Source organism: Rana temporaria, chromosome 2 (genome assembly GCF_905171775.1).
Source record: "Rana temporaria chromosome 2, aRanTem1.1, whole genome shotgun sequence".
NCBI classification, from domain to species: Eukaryota; Metazoa; Chordata; class Amphibia; order Anura; family Ranidae; genus Rana; species Rana temporaria.
Window position 1 is genome coordinate 129,053,629 of NC_053490.1, and position 22,387 is coordinate 129,076,015.

The 22,387-nt window shown below is 43.6% G+C and overlaps 1 protein-coding gene across 1 annotated transcript; it reads left to right on the top strand.

The window, feature by feature from the left end:
• The first annotated feature begins 18 nt into the window (after window positions 1-18).
• LOC120929491 (retinol dehydrogenase 16-like) lies at window positions 19-22,079 on the top strand. Its single transcript, XM_040340972.1, has 5 exons — window positions 19-235; window positions 3,983-4,311; window positions 12,740-12,998; window positions 16,860-17,023; window positions 21,767-22,079. Exons 2-5 carry the CDS (start codon window positions 3,996-3,998, stop codon window positions 21,982-21,984), a joined length of 957 nt encoding a protein of 318 aa, XP_040196906.1. The 5' UTR covers window positions 19-235; window positions 3,983-3,995; the 3' UTR covers window positions 21,985-22,079.
• Window positions 22,080-22,387: the final 308 nt, after the last annotated feature.

Sequence of the window (22,387 nt, forward strand, 5' to 3'; positions counted from 1 at the left end):
GCCATGACTGTAAATGCATCACAGTGTTTCGCTGTTGTATGGACAGATCAGGCCATCCCTGTGCTGTGTTTTCTTGGTAAAAGGGAGGAGGGAAATCTGATAACAGTAATAAAGTCCAGGTCTGCACAACCCAGCCTTTGAAATTTGTCCCCGAGTTTATTAGAACACAGTTTTTTTTTTTTTTTGTGTTGCGTTCACATTTCCTCCCTTTCCTCGGCTGGTGTACTGAAACAAGGTACAGTAAAAAAAAAAAATCCTTTGCCAGTCTCATTTATTATGTCACTCTGTCTCGTAGTAATGCCAGAAGAAGTATTGCCAGTCATTGCTCATAGTACTAACATTGATTTGGGACTACTAAACTTGACCATGAGACATGAGATCCTAGGTATGTTTCAAAATGAAGGTTCAGAATCTCAGGGCTGTAAATTCTGTTCCCTGTGTTTCAGTAATTCCTGCACTTGCTCCTCTGCTCATAACTTTTGCCACCTTACAGTCTCCATGTGATATTTAAAATGTAATATATGACTGTTGTCAGTAATGAATTACTAAGGGTCACAAATAACCACCCAAAGTATTGTGATGACAAAAATGTCCACTAATGTTTAAGGTTATAAGGTTGTAAGGTTAATAAAAGTGGTTTTATCATTAACATGTATGAAGAAGGATTTATGAGGAATGTATGCACAGGAAATAACCTAAAGACTCCTTTTCTTTTTTTCTATTTGTAAAATATTGTGAAGATCATTCTTAGTATACGTTATTTATCACAACTCGACTGTATCAAATTATTTTGCAAAATCCAGATACACCAGCCTTCCTTTGTCCAGATGGCAGCTCACTTCCTCGCAGAATGTTAATAGGTTGGTTTGGCAAGAGCGATCTTTCGTAAACCCCTGCTGATTACTTATGATGTTTTCATCAACAAATTTTTGGATATGGTCCCTTATCATCCCTTCAGATAGTTTACAAACTGCCGACGTTAGATTGACAGGCCTATAGGGCCAGATTCACGTAGACTAGCGGCGGCGTAACGTATCGTAGATATGTTACACCGCCGCAAGTTTTCATCGCAAGTGCCTGATTCACAAAGCACTTGCAATGAAAACCTACGCTGGCGGGCTCCGGCGTAAGCCCGCGTAATTTAAAGGGGCGTGTGCCATTTAAATCAGGCGCGCTCCTGCGCCGGACCTACTGCGCATGCTCCGTTTCTAAATTCCCGCCGTGCTTTGCGCGAACTGACGTAATTTTTTCGAACGGCGCCGTGCGTAGCGTACTTCCGTATTCCCGGACGTCTTACGCAAACAACGTGAATTTTTAAATTTAGACGCGGGAACGACGGCCATACTTTAAACAGCACATACGTGTGCTGAGTAAAGTTAGGGCACCCAAAACGACGACTAACTTTGCAACGGGAAACTAGACTAGCAGCGACGTAGCGAACGCGAAAAACCGTCGTGGATCGCCGTAACTCCTAATTTGCATACCCGACGCTGGTTTACGACACAAACTCCCCCCAGCGGCGGCCGCGGTACTGCATCCTAAGATCCGACAGTGTAAAACAATTACACCTGTCGGATCTTAGGGCTATCTATGCGTAGCTGATTCTATGAATCAGCCGCATAGATACTCTGAGAGATACGACGGAGTATCTGAGATACTCCGTCGTATCTCCTTTGTGAATCTGGCCCATAGTCCCCAGGAATATATCTTGAATCCAATTTATAACTCCAACCCACATGCTAACTCTCTACAAAAAGCCTACTCGCCCTATTAGGAATAATATATTAATCAAATACACATTTTACTTAGAGGTATGGTATCTCACAAATATGAGTACACCCCTCACATTTTTGTAAATATTTTATTATATCTTTTTATGTGACAACACTGAAGAAATGACACTTTGCTACAATGTAAATAAGTGGTTGTACAGCTTGTATAACAGTGTACATTTTCTGTCCCCTCAAAATAATTCAACACACCAGCCATTAATGTCTAAACTGCTGGCAACAAATGTGAGTAAACTCCCAAGTGAAAATATTCAAACTTGGCCCAATTAGACATTTCCCTCCCCGGTGTCATGTGACTCGTTAGTGTTACAAGGTCTCAGGTGTGAATGGGGAGCAGGTGTGTTAAATTTGGGGTTATCGCTCTCACTCTCTTATACTGTTTACTGGAAGTTCAACATGGCAAAGAACTCTCTGAGGATCAGAAAAAAATAAGTGTTGCTCTACATAAAGATGGCCTAGGCCAAGAAGATTGCCAAGACCCTGAAACTGAGCTGCAGCACGGTGGCCAAGACCACACAGTGGTTCAACAGGACAGGTTCCACTCAGAACAGGCCTCGCCATGGTCGACCAAAGAAGTTGAGTGCACCTGCTCAGCGTCATATTCAGAGGTTGTCTTTAAGAAAATAGACGTATGAGTGCTGCCAGCATTGCTGCAGAGGTCAAAGGGGTGGGGGGTCAGCCTGTCAGTGCTCAGACCATATGCTGCACTCTGCATCACATTTGTCTGCATGGCTGTCGTCCCAGAAGGAAGCCTCTTCTAAAGATGATGCACAAGAAAGCCAGCAAACAGTTTGCTGAAGACAAGCAGACTAAAGACATGGATTACTGGAACCATGTCCTGTGGTCTGATGAGACCAAGATAAACTTATTTGGTTCAGATGGTGTCAAGTGTATGTGGCGACAACCAGGTGAGGAGTAAAAAGACAAGTGTGTCTGGCCTACAGTCAAGCATGGTGGTGGGAGTGTCATGATCTGGGGCTGCATGAGCACTGGGGAGCTACAGTTCATTGAGGGAACCATGAATGCCAACATGTACTGTGACATACTGAAGCAGAGCATGATCCCCTCCTTTCAGCAACTGAGCCGCAGGGCAGTATTCCAACATAATGATCCCAAACACACATCCAAGATGACCACTGCCTTACTAAAGAAGCTGAAGGTAAAGGCGATGGACTGGCCAAACATGTCTTCAGACCTAAACCCTATTGAGCATCTGTGGGGCATCCTCAAATGGAAGGTGGAGGAGCGCAAGGTCTCTAACATCCACCAGTTCCGTGATGTTGTCATGGAGGAGTGGAAGAGGACTCCAGTGGCAACCTGTGAAACTCCATTCCCAAAAGGGTTAAAGGCAGTGTTGGAAAATAATGGTGGCCACACAAAATATTAACACTCTGGGCCCAATTTAGAAATTTTCACTTAGGGGTGTACTCACTTTTGTTGCCAGTGGTTTAAACATTAATGGCTGTGTGTTGAGGTATTTTGAGGGGACAGCAAATGTACACTGTTATACAAGCTGTACACTCACTACTTTACATTGTAGAAAAGTGTAATTTCTTCAGTGTTGTCACATGAAAAGATATAATAAAATATTTTCAAAAATGTGAGGGGTGTACTCACTTTTGTGAGATATCTCACAAAAGTGAGTACACCCCTCACATGTTCTTCTACGACAGCCTTTCCCAACCTTGTTTCTGTGGAACCCTAGGGTTCCTCCAAACGATGCTTGGAATTCCTTGACTAGCTAATAATGTAACCATTAATGGAAAGTATATTCTCCTCTCAAGTGTCCACCAATGTGAGGTCCCTTGTACTACTGACCTTAAATGTAAGGGACTCTTCTCTGCTGACCACCAATGTAAGAAAGGCCCTTCTCCATTCTTAATCGATGTATAGTGAAGAAAAGTGACCGGACACTGTAGTTTTCTTTTTCCACTTTTCTTTTTTAGTAATATTATTTTTTTAATTTTAATTTTGTGATTATATAAAGCAAGGTTTTATGATTATATCTACAGTGTGCCTATCATGCTAATGTACCGTGAGCTTTAGATAAAACTTTTTTAAGCGGGGATTCCGGAAGACCCAAAATGTATTTTAGAGGGGCTCCTCTAGTGTAAACAGGTTGAGAAAGGCTATTCCACTTGGGTGTTTAGTTTCTATTTGATTCCACATAAATTATTGGATTTTCTTGGCAGGCCGTGTGTCATCATGTGGCTTCTTCTACTGCTAGGGATTCTTGCTGTGGTCTACTTATACAGATGGAATCAAAAACGCCTGATCCTCCCAAATCTCACAAACAAGTACGTACTGATTACAGGTTGTGACTCTGGCTTTGGAAATTTAGCAGCAAGACAGCTGGACAGACGTGGACTAAATGTTCTTGCAGCTTGCTTGACTACAAAAGGAGCTGAAGACCTGAAAAAGGAGGCATCCCGTAAGCTGCAGACTGTGATCTTAGATGTCACAGACAGTCAAAGTGTGAGCCTTACAGCCAATTGGGTAGCTGATATTGTAGGAGATAAGGGTGAGTGATTTGACTCTGTTAAATGTTATATAATATATTTCTCAATCTTTTTACATTACATTGTCGCAGCTTAAAGTGTTACTAAACCCACAACAGGAAAATCAGTCTGTATATGCAGTAAAGCATGCTTGTTATACTCTCTGTGGAACGTAAGGGGTTAATCCTCTGCATTGTGTAAAAGGGGCCTGTCTTCTCTGATCCTCCCCTATCTCCAATCTATCTGCCGATAAAACAGAGCCTTGGGGGCAAGCTGCACATGCTCAGTTTGGTGTGTATTGCTTTTTTTTGGGGGGGGGGGGGAGTGTATGTGATCAGCACAGGGCCAATGAGCACAGTCCAGGAAGAAGGTCAGGGGTCCTGCAGCCTCATAGAACAATCAGGGAAGAATGAAAACTCATACAAGCTTTAACCAGACACTAATAGAAGTTACAAGACTGCTCTTACTTCTGATGAGAAAGGGTATTTAGCAGTTTATATTTACTAAAATGATTGCATTTTCACGTTCTGTGTATTGTGGAAGACCAGATATAGACATATATATATATATATATATATATATATATATATATATATATATATATATATATATATATATATATATATATATATATATCTTTTGTGGCTGCCAGAAATCTCCCAGTACCAGGGCCATATATGCTGACTGCCTTGGAGGGGACAGGGAGGAGGTGGGACAAGTGCCGTACATACAGGAGGAGAATTTCCTGTTTACGGGCGGCCTCTGTAATAGGAAGTCCCGTCTCCTGCGCTGCCATTGGACGATCTGTCCATCATAGGAGGCGGGATTTTGTAATAAAGAAGCCACTGTGTAAACAGGAGTTTCTCCTGTATGTAATCTTTTGCCGCTCATCCCACCCTCTCCCTGTCCCCTCCGAGGCTGCAGATGGATGGGCATCAATCAGGCTGCACTGATGGCATTGGTGGGTGCTGCATTCATGGCAATGTGGGTGCTGCCTTCCTGGCAATGGTGGGTACTGCATTCCTGGCAATGGGGCAATGATGGGTGCTGCATTCATAGCAATGGTGGGTGCTGCATTTCTGGCAAAGATGGGTGCTGCATTCATGGCAATGAGGGTGCTTCATTCATGGCAACGGTGGGTCTGCAGATGGGCACTGATCCTTATTTTGCTTCACAGTTCGTTATTTATAATTTTTTTTGTTTTCCTGAAACTTGCCTCTTAAAGTGAAGGTGTGTGATATACGCCAATAAATATGGTGTATCCAAATAGCACGCCCAAGCTTATCTCTTTACTCACACACAGCCACAAAGGGAAGAGAATTCTTGTTGGGCAGTGTATTAGTGATCGAACTAACACACTTAGACTGAATTTTAATAGTTCAAAGAATGTCAGGCAAAATGGTCGGCCCTTACGCATGTTCACTTCATCAAATCTGGCCCTCTTTGAAAAAGGCTTGGACACCCCTGATTATTCCGTTACACAACATAACAAAAGTTAATAATGTATAGAGTGAAAGCTAATGCAAAAGAAAATACATTGGCAGACATTTATCAAACCTGCAGCAGGCAGAATTTGGTGTATAGTCAGCTTCTATTTTCAACTTGTTCGGTTTAAGTGGTTCCAAAGTTTGAATATTTTTTCTATGCATTAAGGTAAAAAACCTTCTGTGTCAGGCTCCAGCCCCCAAAATACTTACCTATTAGCCCCATCTCAATCCAGTGATATGCACGAGAGCAGTGGCTCTCCCTGGTCTCTTCCTTCTCATTGGCTGAGACAGCATTGGCTCCCACTGCTGTCAATCTCAGCCAGTGGGCCAATGAGGAGATAGTGGGGGTGGAGCCAAGCCACTCTATGTGTAAGATTGAAAACACAGAGCAGCGAATCAGGGTTGTGAGCCTGCTTGGGTGTCCCCTTAGCAAGCTGCTATGGGGCCAGGAGCACCGGCGGGAGACCCGAGAATAGTAGGATCAGGGCTGCTTTGTGAAAAAACACTGCACAGAGCAGGTAAGTATAACATATTCGTGTAGCGGTACCCCCGTAGGGGCTGCCACCTGTCATCCTGCCCAGCTCAGCATTCACCTCTCAGACACTCCAAGACAATGAACAGTCCATAAGCTTTGTTTTTGTATTTTATTGAGGGGATTGAACTTGGATGGGCAAAAGGAATTATGGGATGCCCCATGGAATTGGTAGCACTTTTTTGGGACTAACTATATACACTCTTGTATATACACGCCAATCTTCCGCCAGCACAACTGTTGATGCAGACTATTAATCCTCAGCTCCTCCAGCACTTGCTTGAGCTTCCAGGCCCAGCTAACCCTGCATAGTTAGGCCTGACACTGGCTCAGCCATAAGTTAGCAAATGTCTTTTGCAGGCAGGGACAATGGGCCCCTATAGTGTAGCAATAGAAAGTTCCTGGTGCTAGCTGTCCTAACTTCAGCTACTGAGCCCAGTAACCCATCTTTAGGCCCTGCCAGCCCTCCTGGCTGCACCTGCCCTTCTCCACTGCCCATGACACCACAGTCCACTCCACTGGCTCTGCAGGCATCCCAGACTGCATGCTCCTAGTCCTCTCAGGCGTGCCTTCCCAGTCCCTCCTGGCTGCTACCAGTTGTTCCTCTACCTGGAGATTTGCCCGGCAATGCGCTCTCCTGCTGTCCTCTCTTGCTCTTCCTGTGCCTTCTGTCCAGAAAACCTTCACGATTTCAAGGGCCCCGTCCGCACCCTAGCCCCGGTCCCCAAGTCACCGCCCAGACTGGGGAGCTCCCTCAAAGGCCCCGACAGCCTAGCATTCCATCTCCAAGCTCTGAACAACTCCAACTCCTCCCCAGTTGGACTGACCCTAGATATTTAAGGAGGCCTGCCCCCTGCCAATGCAGGTTGGAGATTGGTCAGGGCTCCCTAAAGCACCCCAGGCAGCTCCACCTCTCCTCTCCTCCTCTCTTTCCAGAACCTTCTAGAAAGAAGAGGTAGGTCTCAGTGATGCTGCCTGTGAGTCACCAGCTCCTACCTTGAGCCACTCCCAGCCCAGATCAGATCAAAACAAACAGCCAGGCCTGCTTAAATTTGCCTACCCTGCAAAACAAATCCTACTTTAGCACCTACCTACCTACCTAGAAGGTGCTACATTTGTTATAAAAAAAACTTCCTTTAATATCACTTTAAACTTTGAGCTAGAAGCTGACTGTTTGCCATGCACAGCTGCTCCAGATTCTGTTTGCTCCAATCTTGATGAGTTCCCCTCAATATATGTTTCTGTTGATACATCAGAGATAAACCAATGGCCACTGACTACCCACATGATCACCATTACTGTTAAGAAAATTGTCAGTTTCAGAAGCCTCCTTGTTTATCTTAGCACATGGTTAACTATAAGATTTGATTTAATGTCATGGCTAGCTTAAAACAAGAACAGGGAAGCCACTGCACAACATGCTGGATTTCAGGGATTATGAAAGGCTTTATATACTAGTTGTATGAATGGGCACAATGACTGCCAATATTTTCTTAAAGGAAAGAGGCGCTCCAGTCCCCCCCCCCAAAAAAAAAAATACTGTAGCTGCTGACTTTTACTATAAGGACCTGTGGGGATCCAGTGATGTCCGCACCTGTAACGGAACCCCAAATGGGACAGGTGTTAAAGCCGTTTAGGATATTCCATTCCCGAAACCAAGGCAGCTATCGACACTCCACAATCCAGCGAACACGACCCATCCGAATTCCACCATTAACGAGACACAGCTCTGTTTGAGGTTCAACAGAAAAGACAATCTTTATTGAGAAAGCAGGCTCTTATATACACAAAAAGAATACTGTAGTAACCAAATGAACAATGATCCAACTCCACCCACAACATCAGACAATGGTTCCTAACGAGCCCCAATACAGATCTTATAGTAGACATTCTGGCTCCAGCTCTGACACAATTTACATGAGCTAATTAACTACAACTGATAATTCAGACACCTGACCTTTAGGCTGTCTATTAACTCACAATACACAATACACATTTATCATCAATAGACCTTCACACAAGACAGGGTCAATTAGCACAAACCACAATGAAAGATCCTTAGAAGCCATCCTAGATTCATTTACATCACACCAGGCAGACGGGTAGGCTGGAGTTCATGACATTACCACCTAACAGTATGTGTCCCCACATTATGAATGAGTCACTCTTTTAATTAACCTGTTGAGTTCAGAATCAACAAACAGCAACCAGTTCTCGACAGATATCCTGGAATATATTGTGGATAATAATTACATAATAGTCCAATCTCAGGTAGTCCAAGATATATTCTGACTGTCCATTATTTTCTGGCTCATGCTTTCTAAGAGCTTCTGGGTCCCACGGGCCCTCCTGTTACATGTCTCCCCTTTCGGCAGGAGACTAACACAGGAGGAAACCCCAGACGGGTTGATTCCGAAGTTAGTCCATAGTTCCATTCCTCTAATGCCTGGACAATCCATCAACATTGCCATTTTGGTTGGTAGCTGATGGTAAAGTTGCAAGGTTGCAGGGTGAATGATGGAATTCAGTTCTGGAAAAGTCACTTGCTTTGCTCTCTCAATGGCTCCCAAAACTTGTTGCTGATGCTCTTGGGAGAGATAAGGCACAACCTGGATGCAAATCCCATTTAACCTTTTGACAATTTCAGCCTGTTTGTGCATTTCCATGTTCAAGCCACGGGACATCTCATAATACATGACGTAGTGTCGTTGCATCTCCGATTTCTCACTGGCCAACTTGTCACATTCCAATTTTAGACTGTGATATTGTGCCTGATCTAAGGTACATGTCGGGGGAAGATAGTCTTACCCGAGTCTCAGCAGCAAGCGGGTTGGTTCCAGCAGCACGGGTCTGGGAACAGGTAGTCACTGGGTTGGCTTCAGCGGGGCACATCGGGGCGTAAGCAGAAACGAGGGGGGCCAAATCATTCCCCAGCAGTGAATCCTGAGTGAAAATCGTGTGAATCTTGGGTGAAAAAAATTGTAAATAGACAGCTTCCGTTTTTCTTTTTTTTCTCTTTTTTATTAGTGATCCCAGTTCTGTGTAATCTGGCGGCACTTCCCCTCCGAGGCAGCCCAATGGGTACAGCAGGACCCATGGTAGGGCCGGCCCTGGGCACCCTCCCACTGCCCCAGCTCATGGTGCACCCGCCCCGATTGGCCCTGTAAAGGTTAAAAGATGATAGGTTAAACGCTAAACACGCCTAGAGTCTAAGCGTATTTAAGCGAGTTAAGGCATGTCAGGTGTTTTTTCTTCCTAAATGCACCTCTCCTGAAGTGATGGTGTTTATTTTTCTGCCTCTAAATGCCTATGTGTGCATGGACACATAGGCTAACATAGAGGTGCCTTTAGAGTAGGGTTTCCACCTCTCCAGTCCATTCTACTGCCCCCCTTTCCACTCTACTGCCCTTAGTCCACCCCTCTGCCCCCCATCCCTCTGCCACAGTCCATCTTGCTGCCCCTCCATCTATCCTGCTGCCCCTCATCCTTCCCACTACCACTTTAATTTTGCCTTCTGGGTGGCACAGTGTGCAGTACTTTATGTGCCCAGGGAGGAATCCCCGGAACACAGACTTTATAAGGGGGCCCAAGAAGGGCAGAGAGATTGAGGGCAGCACTATTAGAATCAATATATATTGATTTCACATGACAGTTCATTAGGCAACACGTTTCAGGGACTTAATATTCTCCCTTCCTCAGGTAGACACCCAAAAGTGTCCAAAGTCTTTTACAATGTACAGTAAAACCTTGGTTTGCAAGCATAATTCGTTCCAGAAACATGCTTGTAATCCAAAGCACTTGTATATCATAACATTTTTTTTACAGTGTATAAAAGAGAAGAGAGGCACCTCTAAGTGTAGCAATAAGTTGCTAAATGTTGTACCTTCATTAAATGTATTGCTACACTTAGAGGCTCCTCTCTTCTTTTTTATACTCAGTTGTGACTTGACGCTACTCTTATATCAAGACATCGCTTGTATATCAAGGCAAAAATTAATTAAAACATTTTGCTTGTCTTGCAAAACACTCTCAACCCAAGTTACTCTCAAACCAAGGTTTTACTGTATACTACAAGTAAAAAAAAATTGCTGTGCGCCAGTAAAGTGTTCAGGTTTTGGCTTGAAGAAAGGGTGGCAACCCTAGTTTAGAGGCAGAAAAAAAAAGTCAAACATCCCTAAGAGCAGCGTTTTTGACACCCAGAGTGCATTAGGCCTAAATGTACTGTGATCTTTTTATAGCCTTAATAAAGGTAATGTGTTTACCCTGAAACATATCAGCCAACATTTCACCTACTGACATGTAATAAATGCTTTTAAAGAGTCAGAACATGCCTGATAACATCTGAATGTACAGGTATTGATAATAAAAACAGCCACTTTGGATTACGATAATTTTTTTTCTTTGTTGTCTCTAATGTTTATGGCCATAGAGGTACCTAAATGTTTATACATTAAGAGTGTCGTGCAGGTTAGGTTAAAGGTTGGTTTTGTTACATGGAATACACTTCAGGAATCAAACGCTCACACATAGAGTGACCCTGTCAGTAGAGAGGTACAGGACCTGCCTGTCATATCCACCCTACTTGGTACCTGGCTGTTTCTGCCAACGGTACTTTTTGAGTCACACCCTGGAGCAAGTATGCCACAAGTGAATATTAGAAATGGGTCAGAACACCTTATCATTATACTTGTTCCAGATCAGTGACTTAGAAAGCATTGAAGCCTATGCATCAATATGACAGGGAGGCAATGGACATCTTTAGAAAACATGGTTGGCAATCATTCTTTCATCTCTGTGTCAGTGGAACAATAAGCAAGAAAGCAGGGAATGACTCTGTAATAGTGATGTAGGCTGCTGGAATTGTACACTTAAGCTGGCCATAGATGGTTAGAATTTCCAACGAATATTCCTAAGAAAAGAATGACCTAAGAAAGTTCTTCTAATTATTTTTCTACTCATTAGTGGGTCCAATCAATGCTAATTTTCAACCGCAGTGACAAGAAAATTTGAAGGAACAGGATAGAATTTTTTTTCTCGAATGAACGTATTTCTGACAGTGTATGTGGTTTTAGTTTAGTAGCTTATTAATTCCAAAATCAAAGGTTAAAAGCAAAGGAAATCTTTGGAATGACATTTGAATGTTCTGAGAATTTTCGTACCAGATTTCCTAAGATTTTATTTTTCAAAATAATTTTTGTTCGAAATTTTATCCATCTATGGCTCCATTCACACTGGATGGGGTCCGCCCAAGGAAATCCACCTGCTCATATCCGATCCGCTATGCAGAGTGGACAAAGCCTGCTCTCCTCTATGGGGCAGTCGGATGGAAGTAAACTGTCCGTTTCCATCCGGTTGTCATCGATCCAACAGAAAAATGGCGAACGTATCCAAATCCATCTGTTTTTAGTGGACCGGTCCCATAGAGAACAATGGGTGGTCTGATCAGGTCCACCTGAAAAATGGACAGGTGTGAAAGGAGCCTTACTCTCTTCACCTTTAAATATAACAATTTTTCACATAGAGGGCAGAATAATTAGCAAAGGTATTTCATATATCTTGCATTTCAGGTTACTCTTTTTATTTGCAGGAACTGATGTTTAGTAATGTAGCACCCCCCTGACCACCACAGGCAGTTGGAGTACCCCTAGAGACAGGAAGGGCTGACATTTCACCGCAGGATGTAGTCCCTCCGGCAGTAATGGAAAATGTCTACAGATGGGTGCCAGTCACGTTTAGATGCAAACAAAAGGAGTTTATTACCTTTCACTCAAACTCCAGGGAGAGTGGGCATGTAGAACACCCATCACTGGCCTGCAGACTCAGACTTCAACAATATACTTCAGTATAGTACACCACCACTTCTCCTTCCCTGTCCTCTGCAAGACTCCCTGAGTCCAGGGTCTCAAGCAGCAGTACACTATGGACAGGCTTCTTCTGCTTTCAGGCCTCTGCTCCAAGCAAATGCATAGGCCTCCTAGGTCCCTGGTCTAGTCTTTTACTTTCTCCTCGCACACCTGCTCCAGGCTGCAGCCCAATGGAAAGAGAGGTCACATGGCCCTCCCTAAATATTTAGCCCCAGAATGCACACGTGGCACTAAACCTCCTGCTGGTTGGCTAGGGGAAACATATATTTATAATTCAGTCTTACTGTAGCATCTCATACTATTGCCTCAGGCACCTGTGACACCTACTGGCAGCAAAGAGAAACCAAAGCTCCACTGATTTAGGAGGAAAACCAACTGTACAAATAGACTTTATATAATTTCGGGCTAACTACCACCTAGCAGGCCTAATTTAATTAGTAGCCCCTGTTTAGGACGTGGTACTACAGTAAAAATAAAAAAAATAAAATAAAACAACATGAACAGAGCACAAACTTGATAGGTAATCAATTAAAACATTGTTCATCCAAGTTCATGTCTTATTCTACAGGGCTCTGGGGGTTGGTGAATAACGCAGGAATATCTCTTCCAACTGCTCCAAATGAGTGGCTGACCAAGGACGATTTCTTTAAGATCCTGAATGTCAACTTGCTAGGGGTTGTTGATGTGACTATTAAGATGCTTCCTCTGATCCGAAAAGCACGAGGACGTATAGTGAATGTAGCCAGTATTGCAGGTAGACTTACTATCTGTGGTGGAGGATACTGCATGTCTAAGTATGGAGTCGAATCATTCTCAGACAGTCTTCGGTAAGCAACTATTACTACCATTTATTATTTTACTTCCATAGCACTTTCCAGCATACACTGAGCATTTGGCATCAGATAGCTGACAACAGTGTTAACCACTGAGTCACCATGCTGACCTATGTATTAGATTTCTAATCTTATGTTCTGTAGTGTGCATTATGGTTTTTATTAGGGGGCAGGGAAAGTATTTGTAAACTGTGACTTTGTGTGATAATGCATATAATATATACAAGAACATGCATTATATTGCAGCTTACTAGTCCTTAGATGTGGTGGCTGCTTAGTTTCGGCCATTTCCGTTTATTTTTATCTGGTGATTCTATCAGCAACACACTTCCTGTCCTAGAGTGACAACTCATACTCACTGCACTGGATCTATAGAGAAGTATCAGTATTACCATAAGACAGGAAGAATGTTAGGACTACAGAAAACCTCTTTTCATATACAGTGCCTTGAAAAAGTATTCTACCCCTTGAAATGTTTCAACCTAAAGCATAAATGCAGAGCTTAACTAGTCTATGGAACAAAACGTTCAAATTAATCTCATCTATTACAGAGATCCTAACACCCCCTAACCCCAGTGCCATCTTCTTAGCATCATGGGCCCCCGGGCAAAGAAATGCATTGGTGCCCCAACAATGAAGATGGTGACCTGCGGCGTGCTACGCTGTCTGAGTCAGAAGATGGCAGGGGAAGGGGGTGAAGCAGATCTAGTTTTCCAGCCACATTGGCAGCACACTTTGAATGCTGGGGCAGCCACGGCACGCTCTGAATGTTGGGGCGGCCACTGATGTCACTGGTTGCTAGGCACCAGGCGGCCGCCAATTCTAGCAACCAGTGCAGTCAAGTGGCATGCCACAGCTTCGGCGGCTTGGTGCCCCTTCTCTGTGGCAGCTTACAGCGTCGGGCATGGTAAACCCGCCTAGGATCGGCCCTGCCTGTCCTGATAGGGCACCTGGGGCCCCTGGGCTGTGCCCAGGTGTGCCCACTGGATAAGATGGCCCTGCCTAACCCTGCATTAGCAATATAACATATCGGCATAGAGAAATTTACTCCAGAAGATAGATCAGTCATCACCCATATACTTTTGGCAACCCGCACCCTCATATTTCGTAACTGGAAAGACACCATAGCTATCAACCTACCTGAAGTGATCACACTAGTCAACAGAAACCACAACTTTCAATGTTTATTGGCTATTAAAGCAGAGTTCCACCCAAATTTACAACTATATCTTATCGCATTCAGTAAATGGCATAGATATTCCATTGTCACTCCAATAATTTTTTTTGCTATTTAACCACATGCCGACCGTCGCACGCAGATATACGTCTGCAGAATGGCACGGGCAGGCACAAGGACGTATATATACTTCCCCTTTAAGAAGCGGGATTGTGGACGCGCGCACCGCAAACTCTGTGATTCCGACAGCGGGTCCCGTGGACACGATGTCCGCAGGCATACCCGCGATCGTGTCAAGGTGAGGAAGAAGGGGGAAATGCTTATGTAAACAAGCATTTCCCCAGTCTTTTTTAATTAATGTTTTTTTATTATTAAAGCAAAAAGTAAAAAATATTTTTTTCAAAATTGTCGCTCTATTTTTGTTTAGAGTGCAAAAAATTCAAACCACAGAGGTGATCAAATACCACCAAAAGAAAGCTTATTTGTGGGGAAAAAAGGACATCAATTTTGTTTGGGAGCCACGTCGCACGACCGCGCAATTGTCAGTCAAAGCGACGCAGTGCCGAATCGCAAAAAGTGTCCCGGTCTTTTAACAGAAAAATGGTCTGGGGCTTAAGTGGTTAAATACCTTATTTATGTTTTAAGTGTTACATCCGGTCTATCGCTCCCACAGGAGTAGACGTGTATCCTGTATTCCCCGACGCTGCACTGTCTATTGGGAGCTAAGCGTCATGCTTTCCAAAATTCAGTGCGTAACGCCACCCAGAGAAATCTGGCTGCGCACCGTCAACACTGAGCATGCACGGGATTGAGCGGTGAATGCTGGGAAATAAGCATTCACTACATCCAGGAAATAGGTGCAAAAAAACCTGGCAATGATGATCCCCCCCAGCCCCCCCCCCTCCGTTTTACTTACCTAAGCCCTGAATCTGTTGTGCGGGTCCCCCGGGGTCCTCTATTTCAGAGTCTGGCCATCAATTGGCTAGATTAGCTAGATTGATAGCAGCACAGCCATTGGCTCGCGCTGCTGTCAATCACATGCAATGACGAGGCGCGCCAGGGGGCGGCTATGGCCGCCGGCTGTATCACAGGAGCGCGCCCGCAAGCTAACCCCCTTGGGAGAGTGCTTCCCATGAAGGGGGTTAGCTGATGTGGGGAGGAGCCGAGAGAGCCGCAGAGGGATCCCAGAATTACACACCTCTGTGTAATTTAATCAAAGGCTGTTCTGTGAAGCACTCAGAGGTTTGTTAGAGATTCTTTGTGCACAAACAGCATCCTGAAGGCCAAGTAAAACCCCAGACAGGTCAGGGATAAAGTTGTGGAGAAGTTTAAAGTAGGGTTAGGGTATAAAAAATATTTCAAGCTTTGAACATCTCACAGAGCACTGTTCAATACATCATCCGAAAATGTATGGCACAACTGCAAACCTACCAAGACATGGCTGTCCATCTAAACTGACAGGCTCCATTGTAACTCTGGAGGAGCTGCAGAGAGCCACAGCTCAGGCGGGAGAATCTGCCCACAGAACAAAGATTAGTCGTGTACTCAACAAATCTGGCCATTGTTCAAAGAAAGCCATAAGAAGTCCCATCTGCAGTTTGCAAGAAGCCATGTGGGGGACACAGCAAACATGTGGGAAAAGGTGCTCTGGTCAGATGAAACCAACATTTAACTTTTTGGCCTAAAAACAAAAGCTATGTGTGGTGGAAAACTAACAATGCACATAACCCTGAACACCCCATCCCCGCCATGAAACATGGTGGTGGCAGCATCATGTTGTGGGAATGCTTTTCTTCAGCAGGGACAGGGAAGCTGGTCAGAGTTGATGGGCAGATGGATAGAGCCAAATACAGGGCAATCTTAGAAGAAAACCTGTTAGAGTCTGCAAAAGACTTGAGATTGGGGCGTAGGTTCACCTTCCAGCAGGACAACGACCCTAAACATACAGCCAGAGCTACAATGGAATGGTTTATATCAAAACATATTCATGTGTTAGAATGGCCCAGCCAAAGTCCAGACATAAATCCAATTGAGAATCTGTGGCAAGACTTGAAAATTGCTGCACACAGATGCTCTCCATCCAATCTGACAGAGCTTGAGCTATTTTGCAAGGAAGAATGGGCAAAAATGTAAATCTCTAGATGTGGAAAGCTGGTAAAGACATCCCCAAAAATATTTGCAGAGAAAGGTGATTTTACAAAGTATTGTGATCCTGCCACTACACAATTATGTGCCACTTTGTGTTGATCTATCACATAAAATCCCAATAAAATACATTTACGTTTTAGGCTGTAACATGACATAATGTGGGAAATTGCAAGGGGTATGAATACTTTTACTATGTACTGTATATAACATAGGGGGAGGTGTTCTGTAGTATGGAACAGGGAAATAAACAGGGCTGATACTATTGTTTAGGATTTTAAAGGCAGGGGAATCTAGAAGTTCCCTGAATTTCTGACAGATTGATTTTTGTAAACAAAACTAGGAAAAGGTGAATGTATTGTAGAGATAGAGATGCATGTTTTTTTTGGGGTTGTGTGTGTTGGCTTTTTTATTTTGCTTAACTATTTTAAGCATAACCAGTTTAACAAAGTAAAAAAAGGATTTTGTTTGAGTTTCACTTTGAACAAATAGACCTATTTGGGTATACCTATAAGGGTATTTTTCATTTGTAGCCATGAGATGGCCCCTTTTGGGGTGAAGGTCTGCATTATAGAGCCAGGATTCTTCAGTACACAAGTGACAGATGCAAAGCTACAGAGAGAGTGTGCGAAAAAAATGTGGACGCGACTTCCAGAAGAAATCCAAAGGAGTTATGGACAGCAATATTTGGAAAAATGTGAGTGTATCAATAAATTACTGTAGCTATCTGATTTTGGACCCTTCTATGAAATAACATGGCAGACTCCCTATCTTCCACAGCTTCATTTTTAAAGTAAAGCTTTAACCTGGTTGCCATTGCTGCCCTCTTTCTAAAACTGCTGGTTGCCTGACTTTTGTAGTCAGGCACAATTTTCTTTCCTATGGGTCCTGTAGGTGCCCTCTCATACCATAACAGCTTGGTAGGACACAGACCTCCAATATTACGGGTTGCACAAATAGCACAAACACAGCATATCTGCATTGCGCAGTCAGATAATTGGCAATATGTTTGAATTACCACTGTGTAAACCCAAACGTTATTTATTGCAAAGGCCAACTAAGCTGCTATTGTACAATGACACGGAGCAGCACACATCGACTAGTTACCCCTGGATAGGATTTAGTATGTGAAATGCCACCAGCTATACAGTACAGTATATACACTGGAGAAAGAAGAAAAGTCAGAAGTCATTATCTGTATATTTGTTCTGGGCTAGTTATTAGGAATAATCAGTCTGAGGACAAGGTGCTTTGCCGTGGGGGGGTCCACCCTGGCGAGGTACCCACCCCATGTTAAGGGCACGTGGCCTGGTATGGTTCAGAAAGGGATGAGTGCATGGCCATACCTCTTCTCCTGGCCAGCCAGGCTGCATGCTTCTTTGAGGTTTTGGTTTGGTTTTGAGGGGGGGGGGGGGATACTCCTTAAAATCCATAACGGACTATCATTAAGAATAAGGGTTCTGGTGTACATTTTTGGGGGGACCTCACAATTTTTTTGTAATTTTTGCTGTAGCATATATTACAGCAAAAACAGCATTTTGGAGGAAAAAAAAAACAATTGATAGATACAGTTCCTTGCCAGCATGGGGACCCCCCAAAGGTCCCCTTTAATACACACCAGACCCAACAGTCTAGTATGAATTTTGGGAGGTCCCGTGCCATTTTTTTTTAACAAAGAAAACCAAGCTAGCAGGGAAACGTTATTTACCAGCAATTTAAATGGCATTTTTTTTCTTTGGAAATTACACTTTTCCTGTAATACAATGTATAAAGCGTAGAGGTGGGTCACTTTATATACAGGTTTAGAGCAGTGGCCTCCAAACTGAGTAAATAAAATACACAATACTAATAAAACAAAGCTTCTCTCTTTAAGCCCTAGACAAGTCTCTCCTCTCCTCCTCAGTAGAACAGAAACTTCTGTCCTCACAGCTTCCCAAGGATAATATGAAACAAGGCAGAAAGGACAGATATAGTGTACTCTGTAACAACTCTTTATTTAAAACCCTGCTTAAAATTCCTTTTACAAGAAAATGAATAATACACGCTTTTCAAACAATGTCCTCTGGCTCACCACCTCTAGCGGCACGACTTCGATGTAACATCACAAAACTCAACTCCTTCCTTATATGGCAGGAGGGAGGGGCCAGACATTCCGGCAGGGGACCCGAGAAGAGTAGGATGGGACTTCTCTGTGCAAAACCACTGCACAGAGCAGTTAAATATAACATGTTTGTTATTTTTAAACAAAAAGAAAACTTGCCTTTAAAATCTTTTTAAAGCGTACTGTAGGCATTGTCCTAACCTTTCTTTTACTTTGGATTAAGCAGGGTAGGGTAAAAACCCCTGTCAGGTTTTTTTTTTTTTGCTGTCTGTGTACTTCCTGTTCTAGAAAGGCAACAGGACATTAATGAACGTCTCCTAAGTAAGTAAGAAGAATACGTTTCTTAGACAGTTGTCCTTGAAACAGATAAGTCCCACCCTATTGGAAGGTTTTCCCTCACCTTTTGTTCCGGAGGCTAATCTAACATTTTGGATTCCAATTCACTTTCTTTTCTTGACAATGAACACCAGTACAAATAGAGGTATGACTCTACCCAAATGGAAACAGCATTAAAACTTGGCAGACGTTCTAATAAAACTTAAGAAAAAAAAAGTTTTTCCCTAGAGATTAACTAAAAAACTGCTAGGACCATTATTACATCCAACCCCACTAATATATCATCATCTGCTCCTTAAAGATTGGATATGTAGGTAGATTTAGATTTATACTGAAGCCATAAACTGCCACAGATGGCATTACTTGGCCACGCTTTGTAAAATTACAGTTTCCACTTGTTTTAGTCATTAAAATGTATCACTAGGAACGAGTGGGAAGGGTTTGTAGTTCTGTAAAGTCTTTATTCCTGTTAATGTCCCCATCTGTGAGATTCACTCTTCTATTTTTTGCTGGTAATCACTGTCACAGAAAGAAAATGAGAGGAAATGTTGTCCTCGAACAAGACATAAGGGAATATCTTCCAATGGGAATTCCTTTTGGAGAGATTTTCTTTTACTTCCTGTTGGGTCTCTGGGACAGGGAAAGAAGCAAAATGTCCTCATTAGTACAGAAACAGCGTAAAATAATAATAATAACCTGCCGTGGCCTTTAATCCTTCCCTACTCTATCTAATGTTATAATCTAAACCACCATGTGTTGACAGCCACCAGTCACACCACTAAAAGGTCTATGTGCACTTTTACCACCAGGGGGCTTTACTCTTCTCCAAGTACTGTATTTATTGGCGTATAACACTCACTTTTTCACCCTGAAAATCGGTTGCAAATAGTGTGTGCGTGTTAACTGCAATTTGGACTGCCTCTGAGAGAACGGGGAGGGGAGCGGGATGAGCACTGTCAGATTAATACAGCGAGAATCTGTTTACTCAGCGGCCTCTGTAATAGGAAGTCCCGTCTCCTGGGCCGGCATTGGACCAATGTTCTGTCTATCAAAGAAGCCGGTCGAGGAGGCGGGACTTTGTATTAAAGAGGCCGCCAAGTAAACAGGAGATTCTCACTGTATGTAATCTGACGGCACTCATCCCGCCCCTCTTCCTGAGATAGATCAGGCTGCATTCATGGCAATGGGGAGGCTGCATATGGGCATTAATCAAGCTGCATTGATGGGCAATTGTGAGGCTACAGATGGGCATTGATTGAGCTGCACTGATGGGCAATGGTGAGACTGCAGATGGGCATTGATCAAGCTGCATTGATGGGCAATTGTGAGGCTACGGATGGGCATTGATCAAGCTGCATTGATGGGCAATTTTGAGGCTGCAGATGGGCATTGATCAGGCTGCATTGATGGGCACTGACCCTTATGTAGCGCCTGGCTACTTTTATGGCAGGTGCTATTGTAAATCTAAAAGGGGGGGTCAGAGAGTTAATTAACTCTGACCAGGTTAATTTGGTTACATTTAAGGCCTCTGTTCCAGCCCTGGCTGTGCTGTGTGCCTATCCTCCTGTCTGGGGACTTCAGTCACCCCCAGACAGTAGGGGGCAGCAGTAAATTCAGGGTCGTGTGGATACTTCTCCTCGGCAGCCAATCAGGAGGGTTGATCACCTCGCTGTGCATGCTGGGGAGGGGTATTTAGGGGGCAAACGCCATTGGTGCGGGTCGTCGTCGCCCCACGCATTACACCTGGGCAGTCGTCCCACCACCCCTTGTGTGGCCCTCCTGGCCCGGGGTATGTGTGTGTTGCTGTTTTCCTGGCTTCGGAACCTCATTGGTCTGGAGCATTAATCTACCTAGTAGGCTCAGTAAGCAGACTGAGTCTACGAACCTACAAGTGGTCCTGTGCTGTCCGTCCAAAGTAGAGGAAGCCGGTCGATGGGGAACCTGTCTGAGGGACACCGAGCACGAGGCTGGTGTCCAGGAGAGGCCTATCCGCTCATCGAAGGACACTTCGTACCTGAGAGGCTGGATGGTGGTGGTCTGTCAGTTATTGCTGCAATTGAAGCTATTTGAAGGAGATCCGGGTGCTGAATCAAGTTGAGAGGGATTTTGGACCGAAGTTATCTTCACCTTTAGGAGGGTCTGTGACAGAGACTTTAACCTAAAGTTCTGAGTAGCACTCTGGCTGTTGGGCCGGTGAGAGAGGCCTATCCAGGTGCACTGTACCCATTCTGGCTAGAGTGGCAAAGAGATTTACCATTGGGAGCAGGACTGTTTCCACGCCAGTTGACCCTGAATCCGCCATTTCTCGATTCTTCTATCCCTTCACCTTTCCACTATTTACCGTTTTTACCCGGCTTGGTAATAAAAGCACAGAAAAGACATGACATTGACATTGACTTTATTACAGCTCTCATCCAGTACCCTAGACGGCTCCTTCGGGGGTAGTGCTACACTTATTTTGCTTCAAAGTTCTTTATTTCAAATGTAAGTTTTTTTTCCTGAAACTTCCCTCTTAAAATGAAGGTGCGTGTTATACACCTATGCGTGTTATATGCTTAATAATACGGTAAGTATTCTCCAAATTTTTTTATTAACAATCCTCCAAATTTTGTCCAGTAGGCCACCCAGATGAAATACACCACTTCATAACACCTCTCCATGAAAACCAAGAAAGATCATCATTGTGTTTCAAATATAAAACTCTCCATGTTTATTAAAAGCCAAGAAATTGACTCCCATTTAAAAGTGCACCAAATTCTGTGCACAACGATATGTATAGGCACACTGACCACTTATGGTTTTTTTCAGCCTTACAAGTCACTATCACCTCTCAGGCTTCCTGGACAACGTCACTTCTGGACCGGCGTGTTTTGTCAGCAGTCACGTGACTTCCTTAAGGGGATCTAATTAGAAACTAGACGCTTACATTGATAATTTAAGGATGTTTCTGTCAGCTTTACCCTGTGGAAATGTATTTTAACTTTTTTTTTTCTTTACGTTTAGATTGCTCAATTGCTGATCAAAATTTGGCAACCTGCAACACAAAGTTGTCCCTGGTATCCGATTGCATGGAGCAAGCCCTGACAGCTGAATACCCCAAGACACGCTATTCTGCAGGCTGGGATGCCAAACTGCTCTACATTCCACTGTCTTACCTCCCTACTATAATCACTGATTTCCTTATTAGTGTAATCTACCCTAAACCAGTCCAGAAAGCTTAACTACCTCTACTGCCTAATTGAAATTACAGTAAAACCTTGGTTTGAGAGTAACTTGGTTTGAGAGCGTTTTGCAAGACAAGCAAAATGTTTTAATTAATTTTGACTTGATATACAAGCGATGTCTTGATATACAAGTAGTGTCATGTCACAACTGAGTATAGAAGAGAAGAGAGGCGCCTCTAAGTGTAGCAATATGGTTACATTTAATGAAGGTACAACATTTAGCAACTTATTGCTACACTTAGCGATGCCTCTCTTCTCTTTTATACTCTGTAGCTTCTGCTGGATTTTGCTTCTAATCTCCTTGTGGAGGCTTCCTTTTGTGGATGGACATTTATGGTTAGACAATCTTGTCACGTTGTTATAATCTTTTTATTTGGATGACAAACTGAAGGACTTATGA